Below are 24,995 nucleotides of genomic sequence, written 5' to 3'. Positions count from 1 at the left end.
GGGAACCATCAGCAATATACTACTGCTAACTGGGAACCATCAGCAATATACTACTGCTAACTGGAAACCATCAGCAATATACTACTGCTAACTGGAAAACCATCAGCAATGTACTGCTGCTAACTGGGAACCATCAGCAATATACTACTGCTAACCGGAAACCATCAGCAATATACTACTGCTAACTGGGAACCATCAATAATATACTACTGCTAACTGGAAAACCATCAGCAATATACTACTGCTAACTGGGAACCATCAGCAATATACTACTGCTAACTGGGAACCATCAGCAATATACTACTGCTAACTGGGAACCATCAGCAATATACTACTGCTAACTGGAAAACCATCAGCAATGTACTGCTGCTAACTGGAAAACCATCAGCAATATACTACTGCTAACTGGGAACCATCAATAATATACTACTGCTAACCGGAAACCATCAACAATATACTACTGCTAACTGGGAACCATCAGCAATATACTGCTGCTAACTGGGAACCATCAGCAATACACTACTGCTAACTGGAAACCATCAACAATATACTACTGCTAACTGGAAACCATCAGCAATATACTACTGCTAACTGGGAACCATCAGCAATATACTACTGCTAACTGGGAACCATCAGCAATACACTACTGCTAACTGGGAACCATCAGCAATATACTACTGCTAACTGGAAACCATCAGCAATATACTACTGCTAACTGGGAACCATCAGCAATATACTACTGCTAACTGGGAACCATCAGCAATATACTACTGCTAACTGGAAACCATCAGCAATATACTACTGCTAACTGGGAACCATCAGCAATATACTACTGCTAACTGGGAACCATCAGCAATATACTACTGCTACCTGGAAACCATCAGCAATATACTACTGCTAACTGGAAACCATCAGCAATATACTACTGCTACCTGGAAACCATCAGCAATATACTACTGCTACCTGGAAACCATCAGCAATATACTACTGCTACCTGGAAACCATCAGCAATATACTACTGCTAACTGGAAACCATCAACAATACTCTGCTGCTAACTGGGAACCATCAGCAATATACTACTGCTAACTGGAAACCATCAGCAATATACTACTGCTAACTGGGAACCATCAGCAATATACTACTGCTAACTGGGAACCATCAGCAATACACTACTGCTAACTGGGAACCATCAGCAATATACTACTGCTAACTGGAAACCATCAGCAATATACTACTGCTACCTGGAAACCATCAGCAATATACTACTGCTAACTGGAAACCATCAGCAATATACTACTGCTACCTGGAAACCATCAGCAATATACTACTGCTACCTGGAAACCATCAGCAATATACTACTGCTACCTGGAAACCATCAGCAATATACTACTGCTAACTGGAAACCATCAACAATACTCTGCTGCTAACTGGAAACCATCAACAATATACTACTGCTAACTGGAAACCATCTGCAATATACTACTGCTAACTGGAAACCATCTGCAATATACTACTGCTAACCGGAAACCATCAACAATACTCTGCTGCTAACTGGAAACCACCAGCAATATACTACTGCTAACTGGAAACCATCAGCAATATACTACTGCTAACTGGAAACCATTAGCAATATACTACTGCTAACTGGGAACCATCAATAATATACTACTGCTAACTGGAAACCATCAGCAATATACTACTGCTAACTGGAAACCATCAGCAATATACTACTGCTAACTGGAAACCATCAGCAATATACTACTGCTAACTGGAAACCATCAGCAATATACTACTGCTAACTGGAAACCATCAGCAATATACTACTGCTAACTGGAAACCATCAGCAATATACTACTGCTAACTGGAAACCATCAGCAATATACTACTTCTAACTGGAAACCATCAGCAATATACTACTGCTAACTGGAAAACCATCAGCAATATACTACTTCTAACTGGAAACCATCAGCAATATACTACTGGGTTCCATCAGCAATATACTACTGCTAACTGGAAACCATCAGCAATATACTACTGCTAACTGGAAACCATCAGCAATATACTACTGCTACCTGGAAACCATCAGCAATATACTACTGGGTTCCATCAGCAATATACTACTGCTACCTGGAAACCATCAGCAATATACTACTGCTAACTGGGAACCATCAGCAATATACTACTGCTAACTGGAAACCATCAACAATACTCTGCTGCTAACTGGAAACCATCAACAATATACTACTGCTAACTGGAAACCATCTGCAATATACTACTGCTAACTGGAAACCATCTGCAATATACTACTGCTAACCGGAAACCATCAACAATACTCTGCTGCTAACTGGAAACCACCAGCAATATACTACTGCTAACTGGAAACCATCAGCAATATACTACTGCTAACTGGGAACCATCAGCAATATACTACTGCTAACTGGAAACCATCAGCAATATACTACTGCTAACTGGGAACCATCAATAATATACTACTGCTAACTGGAAACCATCAGCAATATACTACTGCTAACTGGAAACCATCAGCAATATACTACTGCTAACTGGAAACCATCAGCAATATACTACTGCTAACTGGAAACCATCAGCAATATACTACTGCTAACTGGAAACCATCAGCAATATACTACTGCTAACTGGAAACCATCAGCAATATACTACTGCTAACTGGAAACCATCAGCAATATACTACTTCTAACTGGAAACCATCAGCAATATACTACTGCTAACTGGAAAACCATCAGCAATATACTACTTCTAACTGGAAACCATCAGCAATATACTACTGGGTTCCATCAGCAATATACTACTGCTAACTGGAAACCATCAGCAATATACTACTGCTAACTGGAAACCATCAGCAATATACTACTGCTACCTGGAAACCATCAGCAATATACTACTGGGTTCCATCAGCAATATACTACTGCTACCTGGAAACCATCAGCAATATACTACTGCTAACTGGGAACCATCAGCAATATACTACTGCTAACTGGAAACCATCAACAATACTCTGCTGCTAACTGGAAACCATCAACAATATACTACTGCTAACTGGAAACCATCTGCAATATACTACTGCTAACTGGAAACCATCTGCAATATACTACTGCTAACCGGAAACCATCAACAATACTCTGCTGCTAACTGGAAACCACCAGCAATATACTACTGCTAACTGGAAACCATCAGCAATATACTACTGCTAACTGGAAACCATCAGCAATATACTACTGCTAACTGGGAACCATCAATAATATACTACTGCTAACTGGAAACCATCAGCAATATACTACTGCTAACTGGAAACCATCAGCAATATACTACTGCTAACTGGAAACCATCAGCAATATACTACTGCTAACTGGAAACCATCAGCAATATACTACTGCTAACTGGAAACCATCAGCAATATACTACTGCTAACTGGAAACCATCAGCAATATACTACTGCTAACTGGAAACCATCAGCAATATACTACTTCTAACTGGAAACCATCAGCAATATACTACTGCTAACTGGAAAACCATCAGCAATATACTACTTCTAACTGGAAACCATCAGCAATATACTACTGGGTTCCATCAGCAATATACTACTGCTAACTGGAAACCATCAGCAATATACTACTGCTAACTGGAAACCATCAGCAATATACTACTGCTACCTGGAAACCATCAGCAATATACTACTGGGTTCCATCAGCAATATACTACTGCTACCTGGAAACCATCAGCAATATACTACTGGGTTCCATCAGCATGATAATGTTGCTATCGGGAAATGCTTCATATAACAATGTTGTTACCAAGCAACCATCAACATTGTACTTTTTCAATGGGAAACCATCAAAATGATATTGCTGCTACATGGAAATGCTTAAAATATTAATGTTGTTACCTAGAAAACATCAACAATATACTTTTGTTAATGGGAAACCATCAACAAGAAAATGTTGCTACCTGGAAAGCATTATCATAGTACTATTAGAAGCTGGAAACCATCAACAAGATAATATTAGTAACTTTACACCATTGACAAATGCAGCTTGTACTTGGGAACTATCAACAAGATGTTATCTGAACTGGAAACTGTCAACAAGATATTGCTGCCATCTGGAGGCCATCAATCAGATATTATGGGTATATGGAAACCATCAACAACACATTTCTACTATCTAAAAACAGTCAACAAAATACTACCGCGACCTGGAACCCATTAATACCATATTATTGCTAACTGGAAACCATTGACAAGATAAAGTCGATAACTGGAAACTGTCAACAAGATGCGCTTGCGATCAGGAAACAAAAAGATAGCTGGTGAACAAGTCAGTCGTCACCAAGTCACTAGAAAAAGATCCATCAAGAAATTTATGTTATCTTGGTAATGTCTACATAGTTCTACTGAATGGAAACAGTCAGCAAGATGCAGCTGGTACCTGAAAACAGGCAATAGAATACTGTTGTTACCTGGAAACCATCAACAAGATAATATAGCTAACTGGAAACCATTACTCATATAATAATTCTACCTGGAAACCATCAACTAAATTCTATTGCTAACTGGAAACAGTCAACAAGGTACAAATAGTACCAAAAATCAGTCAACTAAGTACTATTACTATCTGATACATAAATGAAATACTGTTGCAGTCTTGAAGCAGTCAAGAACATTGTATTGTCATCTGGAAACAGTCAGCAAGGTACTGTTGCTACCTGGAAACCGTCAATATTCAGTGGAAAAAGTGCCAAACAAGTATATGATCAATCCCAGTGTAAGGACCACCATGTCCCAGTTACAGATTCCTCTAGATACAAAAATTTGGCAATTTTTGTAACTTTTTTTAACATTTTCTCAAAAACATTCTCCTGGCCCCGCACGATACAATGGGAAGTCCCGGGGCCGGTAAGTGCTGCCGCTATTTAGTCTCTGACTCTTCCCCAATTTCGCTCTTTACCAGGAATATCTTTGTCGGAGCTTCTGAGGGTGTCAGAAGTATTTTGTGTCAGTAGAAGTGGGACTGGAAGGAGACATCAAAGCGGCGGCGCTCGGTGCAGGGTGCATATGTCCGCTTTGATTTGAAGTCCTTCAGAGGTAAAAATTGCTCTGGAATTTCCCGCGGAGACGAAAATGTCGGCTATTTATCTGACTGCATAAAAGCTGAAGTGTCAGAATCTTCTTTTAAGAACGTTTCCCCCGAAAAAATCAAAAAGTAATGACCTGGAAATACAAGTCCCTGAGTCGCCCTTCACAGAGAAGCCTTCATGTCCTCATCACCCAACTCCTACCTGCGAGCGGCCAAACTACTGAATACCAAGAAATACTGAATCACCCAAAACACTAAGGACGAAGATGGGGGGTAAAATCCTGTCTACCAGTGACCACCACTAGATGGAGCTTTACTGTGTATACATCCAGTATTCTACTCCAGAGCGGCGCTCACTATTCTGCTGGTACAGTCACTGTGTACATACATTACATTACTTATCCTGTATTATACTCCAGAGCTGCGCTCACTATTCTGCTGGTGCAGTCACTGTGTACATACATTACATTACTTATCCTGTATTATACTCCAGAGCTGCGCTCACTATTCTGCAGGTACAGTCACTCTGTACATACATTACATTACTTATCCTGTATTATACTCCAGAGCTGCGCTCACTATTCTGCTGGTGCAGTCACTGTGTACATACATTACATTACTTATCCTGTATTATACTCCAGAGCTGCGCTCACTATTCTGCAGGTACAGTCGCTGTGTACATACATTACATTACTTATCCTGTATTATACTCCAGAGCTGCGCTCACTATTCTGCAGGTACAGTCACTCTGTACATACATTACATTACTTATCCTGTATTATACTCCAGAGCTGCGCTCACTATTCTGCTGGTGCAGTCACTGTGTACATACATTACATTACTTATCCTCTATTATACCCCAGAGCAGCGCTCACTATTCTGCTGGTGCAGTCACTGTGTACATACATTACATTACTTATCCTGTATTATACTGCAGAGCTGCGCTCACAATTCTGCTGGTGCAGTCAATTTGTACATACATTACATTACTTATCCTGTATTATACTCCAGAGCTGCGCTCACAATTCTGCTGGTGCAGTCAATTTGTACATACATTACATTACTTATCCTGTATTATACTCCAGAGCTGCGCTCACTATTCTGCTGGTATAGTCACTGTGTACATACATTACATTACTTATCCTGTATTATACTCCAGAGCTGCGCTCACTATTCTGCTGGTGCAGTCACTGTGTACATACATTACATTACTTATCCTGTATTATATTCCAGAGCTGCGCTCACTATTCTGCTGGTGCAGTCACTGTGTACATACATTACATTACTTATCCTGTATTATATTCCAGAGCTGCGCTCACTATTCTGCTGGTGCAGTCACTGTGTACATACATTACATTACTTATCCTGTATTATACTGCAGAGCTGCGCTCACTATTCTGCTGGTGCAGTCACTGTGTACATACATTACATTACTTATCCTGTATTATACTCCAGAGTTGCGCTCACTATTCTGCTGGTGCAGTCACTGTGTACATACATTACATTACTTATCCTGTATTATACTCCAGAGCTGCGCTCACTATTCTGCTGGTGCAGTCACTGTGTACATACATTACATTACTTATCCTGTATTATACTCCAGAGCTGCGCTCACTATTCTGCTGGTGCAGTCACTGTGTACATACATTACATTACTTATCCTGTATTATACTCCAGAGCTGCGCTCACTATTCTGCAGGTACAGTCGCTGTGTACATACATTACATTACTTATCCTGTATTATACTGCAGAGCTGCGCTCACTATTCTGCTGGTACAGTCACTCTGTACATACATTACATTACTTATCCTGTATTATACACCAGAGCAGCGCTCACTATTCTGCTGGTACAGTCACTGTGTACATACATTACATTACTTATCCTGTATTATACTCCAGAGCTGCGCTCACTATTCTGCTGGTGCAGTCACTGTGTACATACATTACATTACTTATCCTCTATTATACCCCAGAGCAGCGCTCACTATTCTGCTGGTGCAGTCACTGTGTACATACATTACATTACTTATCCTGTATTATACTCCAGAGCTGCGCTCACAATTCTGCTGGTGCAGTCACTGTGTACATACATTACATTACTTATCCTGTATTATACTCCAGAGCTGCGCTCACTATTCTGCTGGTATAGTCACTGTGTACATACATTACATTACTTATCCTGTATTATACTCCAGAGCTGCGCTCACTATTCTGCTGGTGCAGTCACTGTGTACATACATTACATTACTTATCCTGTATTATATTCCAGAGCTGCGCTCACTATTCTGCTGGTGCAGTCACTGTGTACATACATTACATTACTTATCCTGTATTATATTCCAGAGCTGCGCTCACTATTCTGCTGGTGCAGTCACTGTGTACATACATTACATTACTTATCCTGTATTATACTACAGAGCTGCGCTCACTATTCTGCTGGTGCAGTCACTGTGTACATACATTACATTACTTATCCTGTATTATACTCCAGAGTTGCGCTCACTATTCTGCTGGTGCAGTCACTGTGTACATACATTACATTACTTATCCTGTATTATACTCCAGAGCTGCGCTCACTATTCTGCTGGTGCAGTCACTGTGTACATACATTACATTACTGATCCTGCATTATACTCCAGAGCTGCGCTCACTATTCTGCTGGTACAGTCACTGTGTACATACATTACATTACTTATCCGGTATTATACTCCAGAGCAGCGCTCATTATTCTGCTGGTGCAGTCACTGTGTACATACATTACATTACTTATCCTCTATTATACCCCAGAGCTGTGCTCACAATTCTGCTGGTGCAGTCACTGTGTACATACATTACATTACTTATCCTGTATTATACTCCAGAGCTGCGCTCACTATTCTGCTGGTACAGTCACTGTGTACATACATTATATTACTTATCCTGTATTATACTCCAGAGCTGCGCTCACTATTCTGCTGGTATAGTCACTGTGTACATACATTACATTACTTATCCTGTATTATACTCCAGAGCTGCGCTCACTATTCTGCTGGTGCAGTCACTGTGTACATACATTACATTACTTATCCTGTATTATATTCCAGAGCTGCGCTCACTATTCTGCTGGTGCAGTCACTGTGTACATACATTACATTACTTATCCTGTATTATATTCCAGAGCTGCGCTCACTATTCTGCTGGTGCAGTCACTGTGTACATACATTACATTACTTATCCTGTATTATACTGCAGAGCTGCGCTCACTATTCTGCTGGTGCAGTCACTGTGTACATACATTACATTACTTATCCTGTATTATACTCCAGAGTTGCGCTCACTATTCTGCTGGTACAGTCACTGTGTACATACATTACATTACTTATCCTGTATTATACCCCAGAGCTGCGCTCACAATTCTGCTGGTGCAGTCACTGTGTACATACATTACATTACTTATCCTGTATTATACTCCAGAGTTGCGCTCACTATTCTGCTGGTACAGTCACTGTGTACATACATTACATTACTTATCCTGTATTATACTCCAGAGCTGCGCTCACTATTCTGCTGGTGCAGTCACTGTGTACATACATTACATTACTGATCCTGCATTATACTCCAGAGCTGCGCTCACTATTCTGCTGGTACAGTCACTGTGTACATACATTACATTACTTATCCTCTATTATACCCCAGAGCTGCGCTCACAATTCTGCTGGTGCAGTCACTGTGTACATACATTACATTACTTATCCTCTATTATACTCCAGAGCTGCGCTCACAATTCTGCTGGTGCAGTCACTGTGTACATACATTACATTACTTATCCTGTATTATACTCCAGAGCTGCGCTCACTATTCTGCTGGTGCAGTCACTGTGTACATACATTACATTACTTATCCTGTATTATACTCCAGAGCTGCGCTCACTATTCTGCTGGTGCAGTCACTGTGTACATACATTACATTACTTATCCTGTATTATACTCCAGAGCTGCGCTCACTATTCTGCTGGTGCAGTCACTGTGTACATACATTACATTACTGATCCTGCATTATACTCCAGAGCTGCGCTCACTATTCTGCTGGTACAGTCACTGTGTACATACATTACATTACTTATCCTGCATTATATTCCAGAGCTGCGCTCACTATTCTGCTGGTACAGTCACTGTGTACATACATTACATTACTTATCCTGTATTATATTCCAGAGCTGCGCTCACTATTCTGCTGGTGCAGTCACTGTGTACATACATTACATTACTTATCCTGTATTATACTCCAGAGCTGCGCTCACTATTCTGCTGGTGCAGTCACTGTGTACATACATTACATTACTTATCCTGTATTATACTGCAGAGCTGCGCTCACTATTCTGCTGGTACAGTCACTGTGTACATACATTACATTACTTATCCTGTATTATACTCCAGAGCTGCGCTCACTATTCTGCTGGTGCAGTCACTCTGTACATACATTACATTACTTATCCTGTATTATACTCCAGAGCTGCGCTCACTATTCTGCTGGTGCAGTCACTGTGTACATACATTACATTACTTATCCTGTATTATATTCCAGAGCTGCGCTCACTATTCTGCTGGTCACTGTGTACATACATTACATTACTTATCCTGTATTATACTCCAGAGCTGTGCTCACTATTCTGCTGGTGCAGTCACTGTGTACATACATTACATTACTTATCCTGTATTATACTCCAGAGCTGTGCTCACTATACTGCTGGTGCAGTCACTGTGTACATACATTACATTACTTATCCTGTATTATACTCCAGAGCTGCGCTCACTATACTGCTGGTGCAGTCACTGTGTACATACATTACATTACTTATCCTGTATTATACTGCAGAGCTGCGCTCACTATTCTGCTGGTACAGTCACTCTGTACATACATTACATTACTTATCCTGTATTATACTCCAGAGCTGCGCTCACTATTCTGCTGGTACAGTCACTGTGTACATACATTACATTACTTATCCTGTATTATACCCCAGAGCTGCGCTCACTATTCTGTTGGTGCAGTCACTGTGTACATACATTACATTACTTATCCTGTATTATACTCCAGAGCTGCGCTCACTATTCTGCTGGTACAGTCACTGTGTACATACATTACATTACTTATCCTGTATTATACTCCAGAGCTGCGCTCACTATTCTGCTGGTACAGTCACTGTGTACATACATTACATTACTTATCCTGTATTATACTCCAGAGCTGCGCTCACTATTCTGCTGGTACAGTCACTGTGTACATACATTACATTACTTATCCTGTATTATACCCCAGAGCTGCGCTCACTATTCTGCTGGTGCAGTCACTGTGTACATACATTACATTACTTATCCTGTATTATACTCCAGAGCTGCGCTCACTATTCTGCTGGTACAGTCACTGTGTACATACATTACATTACTTATCCTGTATTATATTCCAGAGCTGCGCTCACTATTCTGCTGGTGCAGTCACTGTGTACATACATTACATTACTTATCCTGTATTATACTCCAGAGCTGCGCTCACTATTCTGCTGGTACAGTCACTGTGTACATACATTACATTACTTATCCTGTATTATACTCCAGAGCTGCGCTCACTATTCTGCTGGTGTAGTCACTGTGTACATACATTACATTACTCATCCTGTATTATACTCCAGAACTGCGCTCACTATTCTGCTGGTACAGTCACTGTGTACATACATTACATTACTTATCCTGTATTATACTCCAGAGCTGCGCTCACTATTCTGCTGGTACAGTCACTGTGTACATACATTACATTACTTATCCTGTATTATACCACAGAGCTGCGCTCACTATTCTGCTGGTGCAGTCACTGTGTACATACATTACATTACTTATCCTGTATTATACTCCAGAGCTGCGCTCACTATTCTGCTGGTGTAGTCACTGTGTACATACATTACATTACTCATCCTGTATTATACTCCAGAGCTGCGCTCACTATTCTGCTGGTACAGTCACTGTGTACATACATTACATTACTTATCCTGTATTATACTCCAGAGCTGCGCTCACTATTCTGCTGGTACAGTCACTGTGTACATACATTACGTTACTTATCCTGCATTATACTCCAGAGCTGCGCTCACTATTCTGCTGGTACAGTCATTGTGTACATACATTACATTACTTATCCTGTATTATACTCCAGAGCTGCGCACACTATTCTGCTGGTGCAGTCACTGTGTACATACATTACATTACTTATCCTGTATTATACCCCAGAGCTGCGCTCACTATTCTGCTGGTGCAGTCACTGTGTACATACATTACATTACTTATCCTGTATTATACCCCAGAGCTGCGCTCACTATTCTGCTGGTACAGTCACTGTGTACATACATTACATTACTTATCCTGTATTATACTCCAGAGCTGCGCTCACTATTCTGCTGGTCACTGTGTACATGCATTACATTACTTATCCTGTATTATACTCCAGAGCTGCGCTCACTATTCTGCTGGTGCAGTCACTGTGTACATACATTACATTACTTATCCTGTATTATACTCCAGAGCTGCGCTCACTATTCTGCCGGTACAGTCACTGTGTACATACATTACATTACTTATCCTGTATTATACTCCAGAGCTGCGCTCACTATTCTGCTGGTGCAGTCACTGTGTACATACATTACATTACTTATCCTGTATTATACCCCAGAGCTGCGCTCACTATTCTGCTGGTACAGTCACTGTGTACATACATTACATTACTTATCCTGTATTATACTCCAGAGCTGCACTCACTATTCTGCTGGTACAGTCACTGTGTGCATACATTACATTACTTATCCTGTATTATACTCCAGAGCAGCGCTCACTATTCTGCTGGTGCAGTCACTGTGTGCATACATTACATTACTTATCCTGTATTATACTCCAGAGCAGCGCTCACTATTCTGCTGGTGCAGTCACTGTGTACATACATTACATTACTGATCCTGTATTATACTCCAGAGCTGCACTCACTATTCTGCTGGTACAGTCACTGTGTACATACATTACATTACTTCTCCTGTATTATACCCCAGAGCTGCGCTCACTATTCTGCTGGTACAGTCACTGTGTACATACATTACATTACTTATCCTGTATTATACTCCAGAGCTGCGCTCACTATTCTGCTGGTGCAGTCACTGTGTACATACATTACATTACTTATCCTGTATTATACTCCAGAGCTGCGCTCACTATTCTGCTGGTACAGTCACTGTGTACATACATTACATTACTTATCCTGTATTATACTCCAGAGCTGCGCTCACTATTCTGCTGGTACAGTCACTGTGTACATACATTACATTACTTATCCTGTATTATACTCCAGAGCTGCACCCACTATTCTGCTGGTACAGTCACTGTGTGCATACATTACATTACTTATCCTGTATTATACTCCAGAGCAGCGCTCACTATTCTGCTGGTGCAGTCACTGTGTACATACATTACATTACTTATCCTGTATTATACTCCAGAGCTGCGCTCACTATTCTGCTGGTACAGTCACTGTGTACATACATTACATTACTTATCCTGTATTATACTCCAGAGCTGCGCTCACTATTCTGCTGGTGCAGTCACTGTGTACATACATTACATTACTTATCCTGTATTATACCCCAGAGCTGCGCTCACTATTCTGCTGGTACAGTCACTGTGTACATACATTACATTACTTATCCTGTATCATACTCCAGAGCTGCGCTCACTATTCTGCTAGTGCAGTCACTGTGTACATACATTACATTACTTATCCTGTATTATACTCCAGAGCTGCGCTCACTATTCTGATGGTACAGTCACTGTGTACACACATTACATTACTTACCCTGTATTATACTCCAGAGCTGCACTCACTATTCTGCTGGTACAGTCACTGTGTACATACATTACATTACTTATCCTGTATTATACTCCAGAGCTGCGCTCACTATTCTGCTGGTACAGTCACTGTGTACATACATTACATTACTTATCCTGTATTATACTCCAGAGCTGCGCTCACTATTCTGCTGGTACAGTCACTGTGTACATACATTACATTACTTATCCTGTATTATACTCCAGAGCTGCGCTCACTATTCTGCAGGTACAGTCACTGTGTACATACATTACATTACTTATCCTGTATTATACTCCAGAGCTGCGCTCACTATTCTGCTGGTGCAGTCACTGTGTACATACATTACATTACTTATCCTGTATTATACTCCAGAGCTGCGCTCACTATTCTGCAGGTACAGTCACTGTGTACATACATTACATTACTTATCCTGTATTATACTCCAGAGCTGCGCTCACTATTCTGCTGGTGCAGTCACTGTGTACATACATTACATTACTTATCCTGTATTATACTCCAGAGCTGCGCTCACTATTCTGCTGGTGCAGTCACTGTGTACATACATTACATTACTTATCCTGTATTATACTCCAGAGCTGCGCTCACTATTCTGCTGGTACAGTCACTGTGTACATACATTACATTACTTATCCTGTATTATACTCCAGAGCTGCGCTCACTATTCTGCTGGTACAGTCACTGTGTACATACATTACATTACTTATCCTGTATTATACTCCAGAGCTGCGCTCACTATTCTGCTGGTGCAGTCACTGTGTACATACATTACATTACTTATCCTGTATTATACTCCAGAGCTGCGCTCACTATTCTGCTGGTACAGTCACTGTGTACATACATTACATTACTTATCCTGTATTATACTCCAGAGCTGCGCTCACTATTCTGCTGGTACAGTCACTGTGTACATACATTACATTACTTATCCTGTATTATACTCCAGAGCTGCGCTCACTATTCTGCTATAATTTACTCTGTGCTGATCCCAATAATCTGAACAAATAAGGAATTGGGGAGAGATTTCAGCTCTGACACCTCTGTATAATTGTGAATGCAGCAGTGGGCAGAATATCTTTCTTTCCGTGGAGAATTTGGTGTCAGACTTATGATCTTTATTGAGCTGATCATTAAGAAGGGGGAAGACGCTGAGGAGAAGCATCAAAGGCAGCGATAAATAAAGAACGTGCAGGGCGCTATAAATGGCTGGCATATCTTCCATACACAGACGGGTGTCAGCAGTTACTTGCTGCAAATTACACAGTTAGGGCGAGTGACCTCAAAAATTAACTCAATTGCCGAGTAAGGGGTCAGGAAGTAACCTGCCCCCCCCCCCCCCCCCCCCCTGTGAGAATAAATCAGTGTCTGTCAAGCTGGGGGCGGGGAATACTCAAAGAACCGGACCTATCTATCTATCTATCTATCTATCTATCTATCTATCTATCTATCTATCTCCTATCTATCTATCTATCTATCTATCTATCTATCTATCTATCTATCTATCTATCTCCTATCTATCTATCTATCTATCTCCTATCTATCTATCTCCTATCTATCTCCTATCTATCTATCTATCTATCTATCATCTATCTATCTATCTATCTATCTATCTATCTATCTATCATCTATCTATCTATCTATCTATCTATCTATCTATCTCCTATCTATCTATCTATCTATCTATCTATCTATCTATCTATCTATCTATCTATCTCCTATCTATCTATCTCCTATCTATCTCCTATCTATCTATCTATCTATCTATCTATCTATCTATCTATCTATCTATCTATCTATCTATCTCCTATCTATCTATCTATCATCTATCTATCTCCTATCTATCTATCTATCTATCTATCTATCTATCTATCTATCTATCTATCTATCTTTCTATCTATCTCCTATCTATCTATCTATCTCCTATCTATCTATCTCCTATCTATCTATCTATCTATCTATCTATCTATCTATCTATCTATCTACCTATCTATCTATCTATCTATCTATCTATCTCCTATCTATCTATCTATCTATCTATCTATCTATCTATCTATCTCCTATCTATCTATCTATCTATCTATCTATCTATCTATCTATCTATCTCCTATCTATCTCCTATCTATCTATCTCCTATCTATCTATCTATCTATCTATCTATCTATCTATCTATCTATCTCCTATCTATCTATCTATCTATCTATCTATCTATCTATCTCAGGAGGCTTAGGGCCTTCGGAGTCCGGGGGACACTTCTTAGGGCCTTCGGAGTCCAGGGGCCACTTCTTAGGGCCGGGGGTCCAGGGGCCACTTCTTAGGGCCTTCTTCAACTCTGTGGTTGCCTCAGCCATCTTTTTCGGTGTGGCCTGCTGGGGGAGCAGTATATCAACCAGGGACAGAAATAGACTTGACAGGCTGATCAGGAGGGCCAGCTCTGTCCTGGGGAGCCCCTTGGACCCAGTACAGGTGGTGGGTGACAGAAGGAGACTGTCTGTGGTGACCTCCATGCGGGAGAACAAATCCCACCCCATGTATGGGACCCTAATGGGACTTGGCAGCTCTGTAAGCGACCGTCTGCTTCACCCCAAGTGTGAGAAGGAGCTATCGCAGGTCCTTCCTTCCAACCGCGACCAGGCTGTATAATCTACATCAGACCAAACGAAGAGCTCTCCGCACAGAGAACTAATGATTATGAGGATGACCATGAGGTCTTCCTCTTTCTCTTCTGTTTTTCCTTAGCTGCCATGGACTCCTAGTATATCTTCTCTTCTCAGCTTATCTGTGTCTACGTCTGTAACATATTACTCTGTATTATCCTGTATCTGTGTTACTATGCTGCTGTAACACGCTGAAATTTCCCCAAGGTGGGACTATTAAAGGATTATCTTATCTTATCTTATCTCCTATCTATCTATCTATCTATCTATCTATCTATCTATCTATCTCCTATCTATCTATCTATCTATCTATCTATCTCCTATCTATCTATCTATCTATCTATCTATCTCCTATCTATCTATCTATCTATCTATCTATCTATCTATCTATCTATCTATCCATCCATCTATCTATCTATCTCCTATCTATCTATCTATCTATCTATCTCCTATCTATCTATCTATCTATCTATCTCCTATCTATCTATCTATCTATCTATCTATCTATCTATCTATCTATGTAGTTAGCACACTCCTCCTCTTCTCTGTGACGGGCGTCTATAAGACGAGCTTTACCTTCATTAATAATCTTCTTGGCGGCTATAGCAGATGACAGGTGGATCGGTTCCATGAAGATACTCTCTGTATACGCGTCTGAGACCATGGACAAGCTGTAAATACAAATGGAAAGGTCAAATCTTTGTACAATTAAGAATATCAGTGAGCAGGTGACAGGCCGAGTGCTGGGTCCTGCTGTATCTCTCATAGATTCCTGACCTATGTGTGGTCCAGTGCGGGTCTTGTGTAGGCCTCAGCCCAGGTTTGGGTCCTTGGCTCACTGAGCCTGCAGGTCAGGGCAGATCCTGGGAGTGAGAGGAGGCACCGGGGTCTGTCCTGACACTGAGGCTGGTGAGACCTAAGTCTGCTTTGTCTTTGTTGGTGTGTCTGGTAGTAAGCCACGTATACTATTTAGTTAGTGCTCGGACGAGCAGGGTTTTGTTTGACAGTTTTGTGATGTGAAGGTTTATTTTACTGTTTTCTTTTTAAATAAACCTGTTTGCCTCAGATTTTGTGTCCCTGTCTGTGATTGGTTGGGTCCGCACCACTGCTGATACGAGCTACGTCCCCACAGTATCTAATCCTAACAAGTGTGATACAGTCTGCTGAGCTTCTGTATCTAAGCCTATGATTTGTGACTCCATCTGCTGTCACTTGGTATCTAATCCTATGACATGTGATACTGTCCACTGGGTGTATCTAATCTAACGAAGAAGTAAAGAGGTAGATCGGCATCACTAAAGGGGGAAAAATATAAAATACTAGCTGGTACCCGCGACTTGGTCTGCGGTGATTGTAGAAGTGTGTATATACAGGCGCGGGTAAGGTTTTCGTACTGTGTATAAGGGATGGGATATGAAATGTAACTTTGTATCTTGTTTTTGCTGTAATTCAGAGAATCCGTGAGACTTTTGTGTTGCAGTTACTTTGTATTAGAGCTGCTATATATACGGTGTTGTGAGAAACTTTACATAGTGACTTTGGGACAGAAGTATTTGAAGTTAACCCTTTCCCGCCGATGGCATTTTTTGATTTTCGTTTTTGACTCCCCTCCTTCTAAACCCCATCACTTTTTTATTTCTCCGCTCCCAGAGCCATATGAGGTCTTAATTTTTGCGGGACAGATTTTTCTTCATGATGCCGCCATTATTTATTCTATATAATGTACTGGGAAGCAGGGAAAAAATTCAGAATGGGGTGGATTGGAAGAAAAAATGCATTTCTGCAACTTTCTTATGGGCTTCGGTTTTACGGCGTTCACTGTGCAACCAAAATGACATGTCCCCTGTATTCTGTGTTTCGTTACGATTCCGGGGAGACCAAATTTATATGGTTTTATTTACATTTTGACCCCTTAAAAAAATCCCAAACTGTGTTAAAAAATTATTTTTTGAAAAGTCGCCATATTCTGACAGCCGTAACTTTTTTTATACTTGCGTGTACGGGGATGTATAGGGCGTCTTTTTTTGCGGGGCCGGGTGTACTTTGTAGTTCTACCATTTTCGGGAAATGTTATTGCTTTGATCACTTTTTATTCAATTTTTTATCAGAATCAAAACAGTGAAAAAATGGCGGTTTTGCAATTTTGACCATTTTTCCCACTACGGCGTTTACCGAACAGGAAAAATATTTGTATATCTTTGTAGAGCGGGCGATTTCGGACGTGGGGATACCTAACATGTATGTGTTTCACAGTATTTAACTACTTTTATATGTGTTCTAGGGAAAGGGGGGTGATTTGAATTTTTAATCCTTTTTATTTATTTTTTTTATATTTTTTTTACTTTTTGTAAACTTTTTTTTTTGCATTTATTAGACCGCCTAGGGGTATTGACATGGGTGGGCGGTGTCGCGGATTGTCAGAGCGGTGGGGGTCGGCAAACATGGCTGCTCCGGAGCGTTATAGAGCGCCTCCTGGAGTATCGTTAAGGTGAGGGGCAAAGTGGTAAAGTCTATGTATATGTGATTGTGTGGGGTTAGGGGCGAGGCTGCAGAGGGCAATATGAATTTTGTGGCTTGCTATGGTCCAAAGTGTGTGAGATTGCAGAGATGGTGGTGTGAGTTTGGGTTTTGTGGGGGTCCTGGCACAAACGTATGTGCGCTATTGTGAGGAAAAGTAGCCTATTGCTCAATCGGGTGTATTAACTATGTTTGTGGAAAATTTCAGCCAAATCGGTGGAGCGGGTTTTGCGTGATTGAGGAACAAACATCCAAACATCCAAACACACAAACCCACAAACATCCAAACTCACAAACTTTCACATTTATAATATTAATAGGATAACATTTAATCCACATGAGTAATAGAATGAAACAAAGATACAAAAAAAGAAATGAAAAAAACAGGAAAAACACATTAAAAACGCCAACACGTTTCAGAGCGCTCAGTTCCTTAGTCATGGGATGGTGTTTTTTAATGTGTTTTTCCAGTTTTTTCATTTCTTTTTTTGGATCTTTGTTTCATTCTATTACTCATATGGATTAAAAGTTATATTTAATATTTTTCCCCCTTTAGTGATGCCGATCTACCTCTTTACTAGAGATGAGCGAACACTAAAATGTTCGAGGTTCGAAATTCGATTCGAACAGCCGCTCACTGTTCGAGTGTTCGAATGGGTTTCGAACCCCATTATAGTCTATGGGGAACATAAACTCGTTAAGGGGGAAACCCAAATTCGTGTCTGGAGGGTCACCAAGTCCACTATGACACCCCAGGAAATGATGCCAACACCCTGGAATGACACTGGGACAGCAGGGGAAGCATGTCTGGGGGCATAAAAGTCACTTTATTTCATGGAAATCCCTGTCAGTTTGCGATTTTCGCAAGCTAACTTTTCCCCATAGAAATGCATTGGCCAGTGCTGATTGGCCAGAGTACGGAACTCGACCAATCAGCGCTGGCTCTGCTGGAGGAGGCGGAGTCTAAGATCGCTCCACACCAGTCTCCATTCAGGTCCGACCTTAGACTCCGCCTCCTCCGGCAGAGCCAGCGCTGATTGGCCGAAGGCTGGCCAATGCATTCCTATGCGAATGCAGAGACTTAGCAGTGCTGAGTCAGTTTTGCTCAACTACACATCTGATGCACACTCGGCACTGCTACATCAGATGTAGCAATCTGATGTAGCAGAGCCGAGGGTGCACTAGAACCCCTGTGCAAACTCAGTTCACGCTAATAGAATGCATTGGCCAGCGCTGATTGGCCAATGCATTCTATTAGCCCGATGAAGTAGAGCTGAATGTGTGTGCTAAGCACACACATTCAGCACTGCTTCATCACGCCAATACAATGCATTAGCCAGTGCTGATTGGCCAGAGTACGGAATTCGGCCAATCAGCGCTGGCTCTGCTGGAGGAGGCGGAGTCTAAGGTCGGACCTGAATGGAGACTGGTGTGGAGCGATCTTAGACTCCGCCTCCTCCAGCAGAGCCAGCGCTGATTGGCCGAATTCCGTACTCTGGCCAATCAGCGCTGGCCAATGCATTCTATTAGCTTGATGAAGCAGAGTGTGCACAAGGGTTCAAGCGCACCCTCGGCTCTGATGTAGCAGAGCTGAGGCTGCACAAGGGTTCAAGCGCACCCTCGGCTCTGATGTAGGAGAGCCGAGGGTGCACTTGAACCCTTGTGCACCCTCAGCTCTGCTACATCAGAGCCGAGGGTGCGCTTGAACCCTTGTGCACACTCTGCTTCATCAAGCTAATAGAATGCATTGGCCAGCGCTGATTGGCCAATGTATTCTATTAGCCTGATGAAGTAGAGCTGAATGTGTGTGCTAAGCACACACATTCAGCTCTACTTCATCGGGCTAATAGAATGCATTGGCCAGCGCTGATTGGCCAGAGTACGGAACTCGACCAATCAGCGCTGGCTCTGCTGGAGGAGGCGGAGTCTAAGATCGCTCCACACCAGTCTCCATTCAGGTCCGACCTTAGACTCCGCCTCCTCCGGCAGAGCCAGCGCTGATTGGCCGAATTCCGTACTCTGGCCAATCAGCACTGGCTAATGCATTGTATTGGCTTGATGAAGCAGTGCTGAATGTGTGTGCTTAGCACACACATTCAGCTCTACTTCATCGGGCTAATAGAATGCATTGGCCAGCGCTGATTGGCCAGAGTACGGAACTCGACCAATCAGCGCTGGCTCTGCTGGAGGAGGCGGAGTCTAAGATCGCTCCACACCAGTCTCCATTCAGGTCCGACCTTAGACTCCGCCTCCTCCGGCAGAGCCAGCGCTGATTGGCCGAATTCCGTACTCTGGCCAATCAGCACTGGCTAATGCATTGTATTGGCTTGATGAAGCAGTGCTGAATGTGTGTGCTTAGCACACACATTCAGCTCTACTTCATCGGGCTAATAGAATGCATTGGCCAATCAGCGCTGGCCAATGCATTCTATTAGCGTGAACTGAGTTTGCACAGGGGTTCTAGTGCACCCTCGGCTCTGCTACATCAGATTGCTACATCTGATGTAGCAGTGCCGAGTGTGCATCAGATGTGTAGTTGAGCAAAACTGACTCAGCACTGCTAAGTCTGCATTCGCATAGGAATGCATTGGCCAGCCTTCGGCCAATCAGCGCTGGCTCTGCCGGAGGAGGCGGAGTCTAAGGTCGGACCTGAATGGAGACTGGTGTGGAGCGATCTTAGACTCCGCCTCCTCCAGCAGAGCCAGCGCTGATTGGTCGAGTTCCGTACTCTGGCCAATCAGCGCTGGCCAATGCATTCTATTAGCCCGATGAAGTAGAGCTGAATGTGTGTGCTTAGCACACACATTCAGCTCTACTTCATCAGGCTAATAGAATACATTGGCCAATCAGCGCTGGCCAATGCATTCTATTAGCTTGATGAAGCAGAGTGTGCACAAGGGTTCAAGCGCACCCTCGGCTCTGATGTAGCAGAGCCGAGGCTGCACAAGGGTTCAAGCGCACCCTCGGCTCTGATGTAGCAGAGCCGAGGGTGCACAAGGGTTCAAGCGCACCCTCGGCTCTGATGTAGCAGAGCCGAGGCTGCACAAGGGTTCAAGCGCACCCTCGGCTCTGATGTAGCAGAGCCGAGGGTGCACAAGGGTTCAAGTGCACCCTCGGCTCTCCTACATCAGAGCCGAGGGTGCGCTTGAACCCTTGTGCACACTCTGCTTCATCACGCTAATAGAATGCATTGGCCAGCGCTGATTGGCCAGAGTACGGAATTCGGCCAATCAGCGCTGGCCAATGCATCCCTATGGGAAAAAGTTTATCTCACAAAAATCACAATTACACACCCGATAGAGCCCCAAAAAGTTATTTTTAATAACATTCCCCCCTAAATAAAGGTTATCCCTAGCTATCCCTGCCTGTACAGCTATCCCTGTCTCATAGTCACAAAGTTCACATTCTCATATGACCCGGATTTGAAATCCACTATTCGTCTAAAATGGAGGTCACCTGATTTCGGCAGCCAATGACTTTTTCCAATTTTTTTCAATGCCCCCGGTGTCGTAGTTCCTGTCCCACCTCCCCTGCGCTGTTATTGGTGCAAAAAAGGCGCCAGGGAAGGTGGGAGGGGAATCGAATTTTGGCGCACTTTACCACGCGGTGTTCGATTCGATTCGAACATGGCGAACACCCTGATATCCGATCGAACATGTGTTCGATAGAACACTGTTCGCTCATCTCTACTCTTTACGTCTTCGTTATATTTGTCTTGCTCCTTGGTCCGGGAAGCAGATCGTGCACCTCGAAAAGGACATTGGATTACTCACGGTGAGCTCCAAAATGTCTTTATTATGAACATTGTATTGTTTTCCTGTTTGGTATTGTACGTTCACCTGTAACACACCTAATGTAGTGTATGTAATAATGTGCAGGTGTGTTACAGGTGAACATACAACACTAAACAGGAGAACAATCGGGTGCCCCCGGTCATCACATATAACCCCCGCCTGGAGACGCTGAGAGGTATCACACGCAAACTACATCCACTACTGCAAAAAGACCACCGTCTAACATCCATATTTCCAGACCCCCCTCTCCTGTGCTACAGACAGCCACCAAACCTCAGGAATATGGTGATTAGCAGCTCACTGTCACCTCCAACTAACACAGGAACATTCCCATGTGGACAGAAGAGGTGCAAAACCTGCCCGCACATACTGACCACTGACAGGATAGAGATACCAAACTCTAACAGGGAATATAAAGTCTGAGGTACGTTCACCTGCAGCACACCGCATGTAGTGTATGTAATAATGTGCACCAAGTGTCCCACTGATAATCTGTATGATGGAGAGCCCGGACAGCAGCTTAGAACGCGGATGAATTCACATCGCCATACAATTAGAGAACAAAGAATGGACCTTCCCGTATCAAAACATTTCTACAATGAGGATCATAATATCACCAATCACATGAAAATTTTGGTTTTAAGAGGGAATTTTAAATCAAGGAAAGCACGACGGATTTATGAGTACAAGCTGATGACCCTGCTTCACACACTGGAGGAAGGGATGAATCTCTCACATGGGTTCATGGCATCCTACAGAAATCACTGAACTGAGATCCTGAGAACTGATAAGAACCTGTAAGTTTTTACATTGTTTCTACCAATTACTAATAACCCTCCTCCCCCCCCTTCCTGCTAGACTTCTATCCCTATGTGTTTTTTTGTATATAAATCTGCTCCTTCAGAAATGGTTTTTAAATTTACCTGAGAAAGGAGCCGAGACGTTCCGAAACATTGTAATCTGTCATCATTATTAGTCATTAAAAGGGATCAACTACTGAAGACTAGCAAGACTAGGGAGTAGTAATAGGGAGTAGTAGTAGGGAGTAGAAGTAGAGAGTAGTAGTAGGGAGTAGTAGTAGGGAGTAGAAGTAGGGAGTAGTAGTAGGGAGTAGAAGTAGAGAGTAGTAGTAGTGAGAAGTAGTAGGGAGTAGTAGTAGGGAGAAGTAGTAGGGAGTAGTAGTAGGGAGAAGTAGTAGGGAGTAGTAGTAGGGAGCAGTAGTAGGGAGTAGTAGTAGTATTAGTAGGTTGTAGTAGTAGGGAGTAGTAGTAGGGAGTAGTAGTAGTATTAGTAGGTTGTAGTAGTAGGGAGCAGTAGTAGGGAGTAGTAGTAGGGAGTAGTAGTAGGGAGTAGTAGTAGTATTAGTAGGTTGTAGTAGTAGGGAGTAGTAGTAGGGAGTAGTAGTAGTATTAGTAGGTTGTAGTAGTAGGGAGTAGTAGTAGGGAGTAGTAGTAGGGAGTAGTAGTAGGGAGAAGTAGTAGGGAGTAGTAGTAGGGAGTAGTAGTAGGGAGTAGTAGTAGTATTAGTAGGTTGTAGTAGTAGGGAGTAGTAGTAGGGAGTAGTAGTAGTATTAGTAGGTTGTAGTAGTAGGTTGTAGTAGTAGGGAGTAGTAGTAGTATTAGTAGGTTGTAGTAGTAGGGAGCAGTAGTAGGGAGTAGTAGTAGTATTAGTAGGTTGTAGTAGTAGGGAGTAGTAGGGGTGTGGGTGAGATGTAATGCACATATGTTTTCTATTATTATAGATGCAGTTGGGTTAATAGATTGAAATATCTTCAGATTTTGTGACTTTTGCAGGACCTGCACAGGTAAGGTCACATGACTATATCCGTGCAGGTTCTCAAGGCCCATCAAGTTGTGTGAAAAGTGTTTGTATATATAGGAGGTTTGTATTCAGGGGGTCTGATCTGGGGTCCTCTATATATTGGACATTTACATTTAGGGTGTCTGATCTGGGGTCTTTGTATATATGGGGTCTGTATTTAGAGGGTCTGTTCTTGGGTCTCTGTATATATCAGACGTCTGTATTCTGTGGTGTGTTCTGAGGTTTGTTGTATGTTGGGGTCTATATTGTGTATTATATATATGGAGGTCTGTAGTTATTTAGGGGGTCTTATTTGGGGTTGAATATGTATCCAGGGATCAGTGTAATTCTGGGGTCTGTATTTATTATGGGGGGGGGCTGCATTTTTATAGGGTATGTTTATCTTGAGGTCTGGTCTGGCGTCTCTAGTAATTTCAGGGTTATATCATACTTGTCAGGGTCCGCCTCCCAGACTCCTTCATGGGTCTGCCTCCCAGACTCCTCCGTGGGTCCGCCTCCCAGACTCCTCCGTGGGTCCGCCTCCCAGACTCCTCCGTGGGGCCGCCTCCCAGACTCCTCCGTGGGTCCGCCTCCCAGACTCCTCCGTGGGTCCGCCTCCCAGACTCCTCCGGGGCCGGCAGATCCGCTGGGCTCGGAGCCTCCACCAGTGTTGGTACATATGGGTGCCCTGCTCTATAGGTGGCCCATTAACCCTTCATGTACACCCTGTAGACCACTCAGCCCTTCATACAGACGCACACGTGTAATAGTCCCATATGAATCTTCCGGAATGATATAGGAAGCGGCAAATATGTCTTGTGGTCAACAATGACTTTTCCCCCTCGGTTGCATTAGCAGTTACCATGGTAACACGCCTTTACTTTACAGTGAAAAGTGGCGACGGCCATTCATAGTTATCACCGGGAAAATAATAGAAAGATCGTATCAAAGAGTATATAGAAATATCTACAGCCAAATACACACTGTCTGTATACTGCCTGTCTATCTATCTATCTATCTATCTATCTATCTATCTATCTATCTATCTCCTATCTATCTCCTATCTATCTATCTATCTATCTATCTATCTATCTATCTATCTATCTCCTATCTATCTATCTATCTATCTATCTATCTATCTATCTATCTATCTCCTATCTATCTATCTCCTATCTATCTATCTATCTATCTATCTATCTATCTATCTCCTATCTATCTA

At 42.3% G+C, this 24,995-nt stretch overlaps 1 protein-coding gene across 1 annotated transcript in view; it reads right to left on the bottom strand.

Annotated features, from left to right (window-relative positions):
* The window catches only part of STYXL2 (serine/threonine/tyrosine interacting like 2), a 90,229-nt gene that overhangs the window by 17,954 nt on the left and 47,280 nt on the right, over positions 1-24,995 (bottom strand). The window contains exon 3 of the mRNA XM_075263281.1: positions 16,242-16,336. Coding sequence (XP_075119382.1) covers positions 16,242-16,336 — 95 coding nt within the window. The remainder of the gene's footprint in view (positions 1-16,241; positions 16,337-24,995) is intronic.

The sequence above is a fragment of the Leptodactylus fuscus genome, chromosome 2 (genome assembly GCF_031893055.1).
Source record: "Leptodactylus fuscus isolate aLepFus1 chromosome 2, aLepFus1.hap2, whole genome shotgun sequence".
Classification (NCBI taxonomy): Eukaryota; Metazoa; Chordata; class Amphibia; order Anura; family Leptodactylidae; genus Leptodactylus; species Leptodactylus fuscus.
This window is presented reverse-complemented; position numbering and strand designations above follow the sequence as displayed.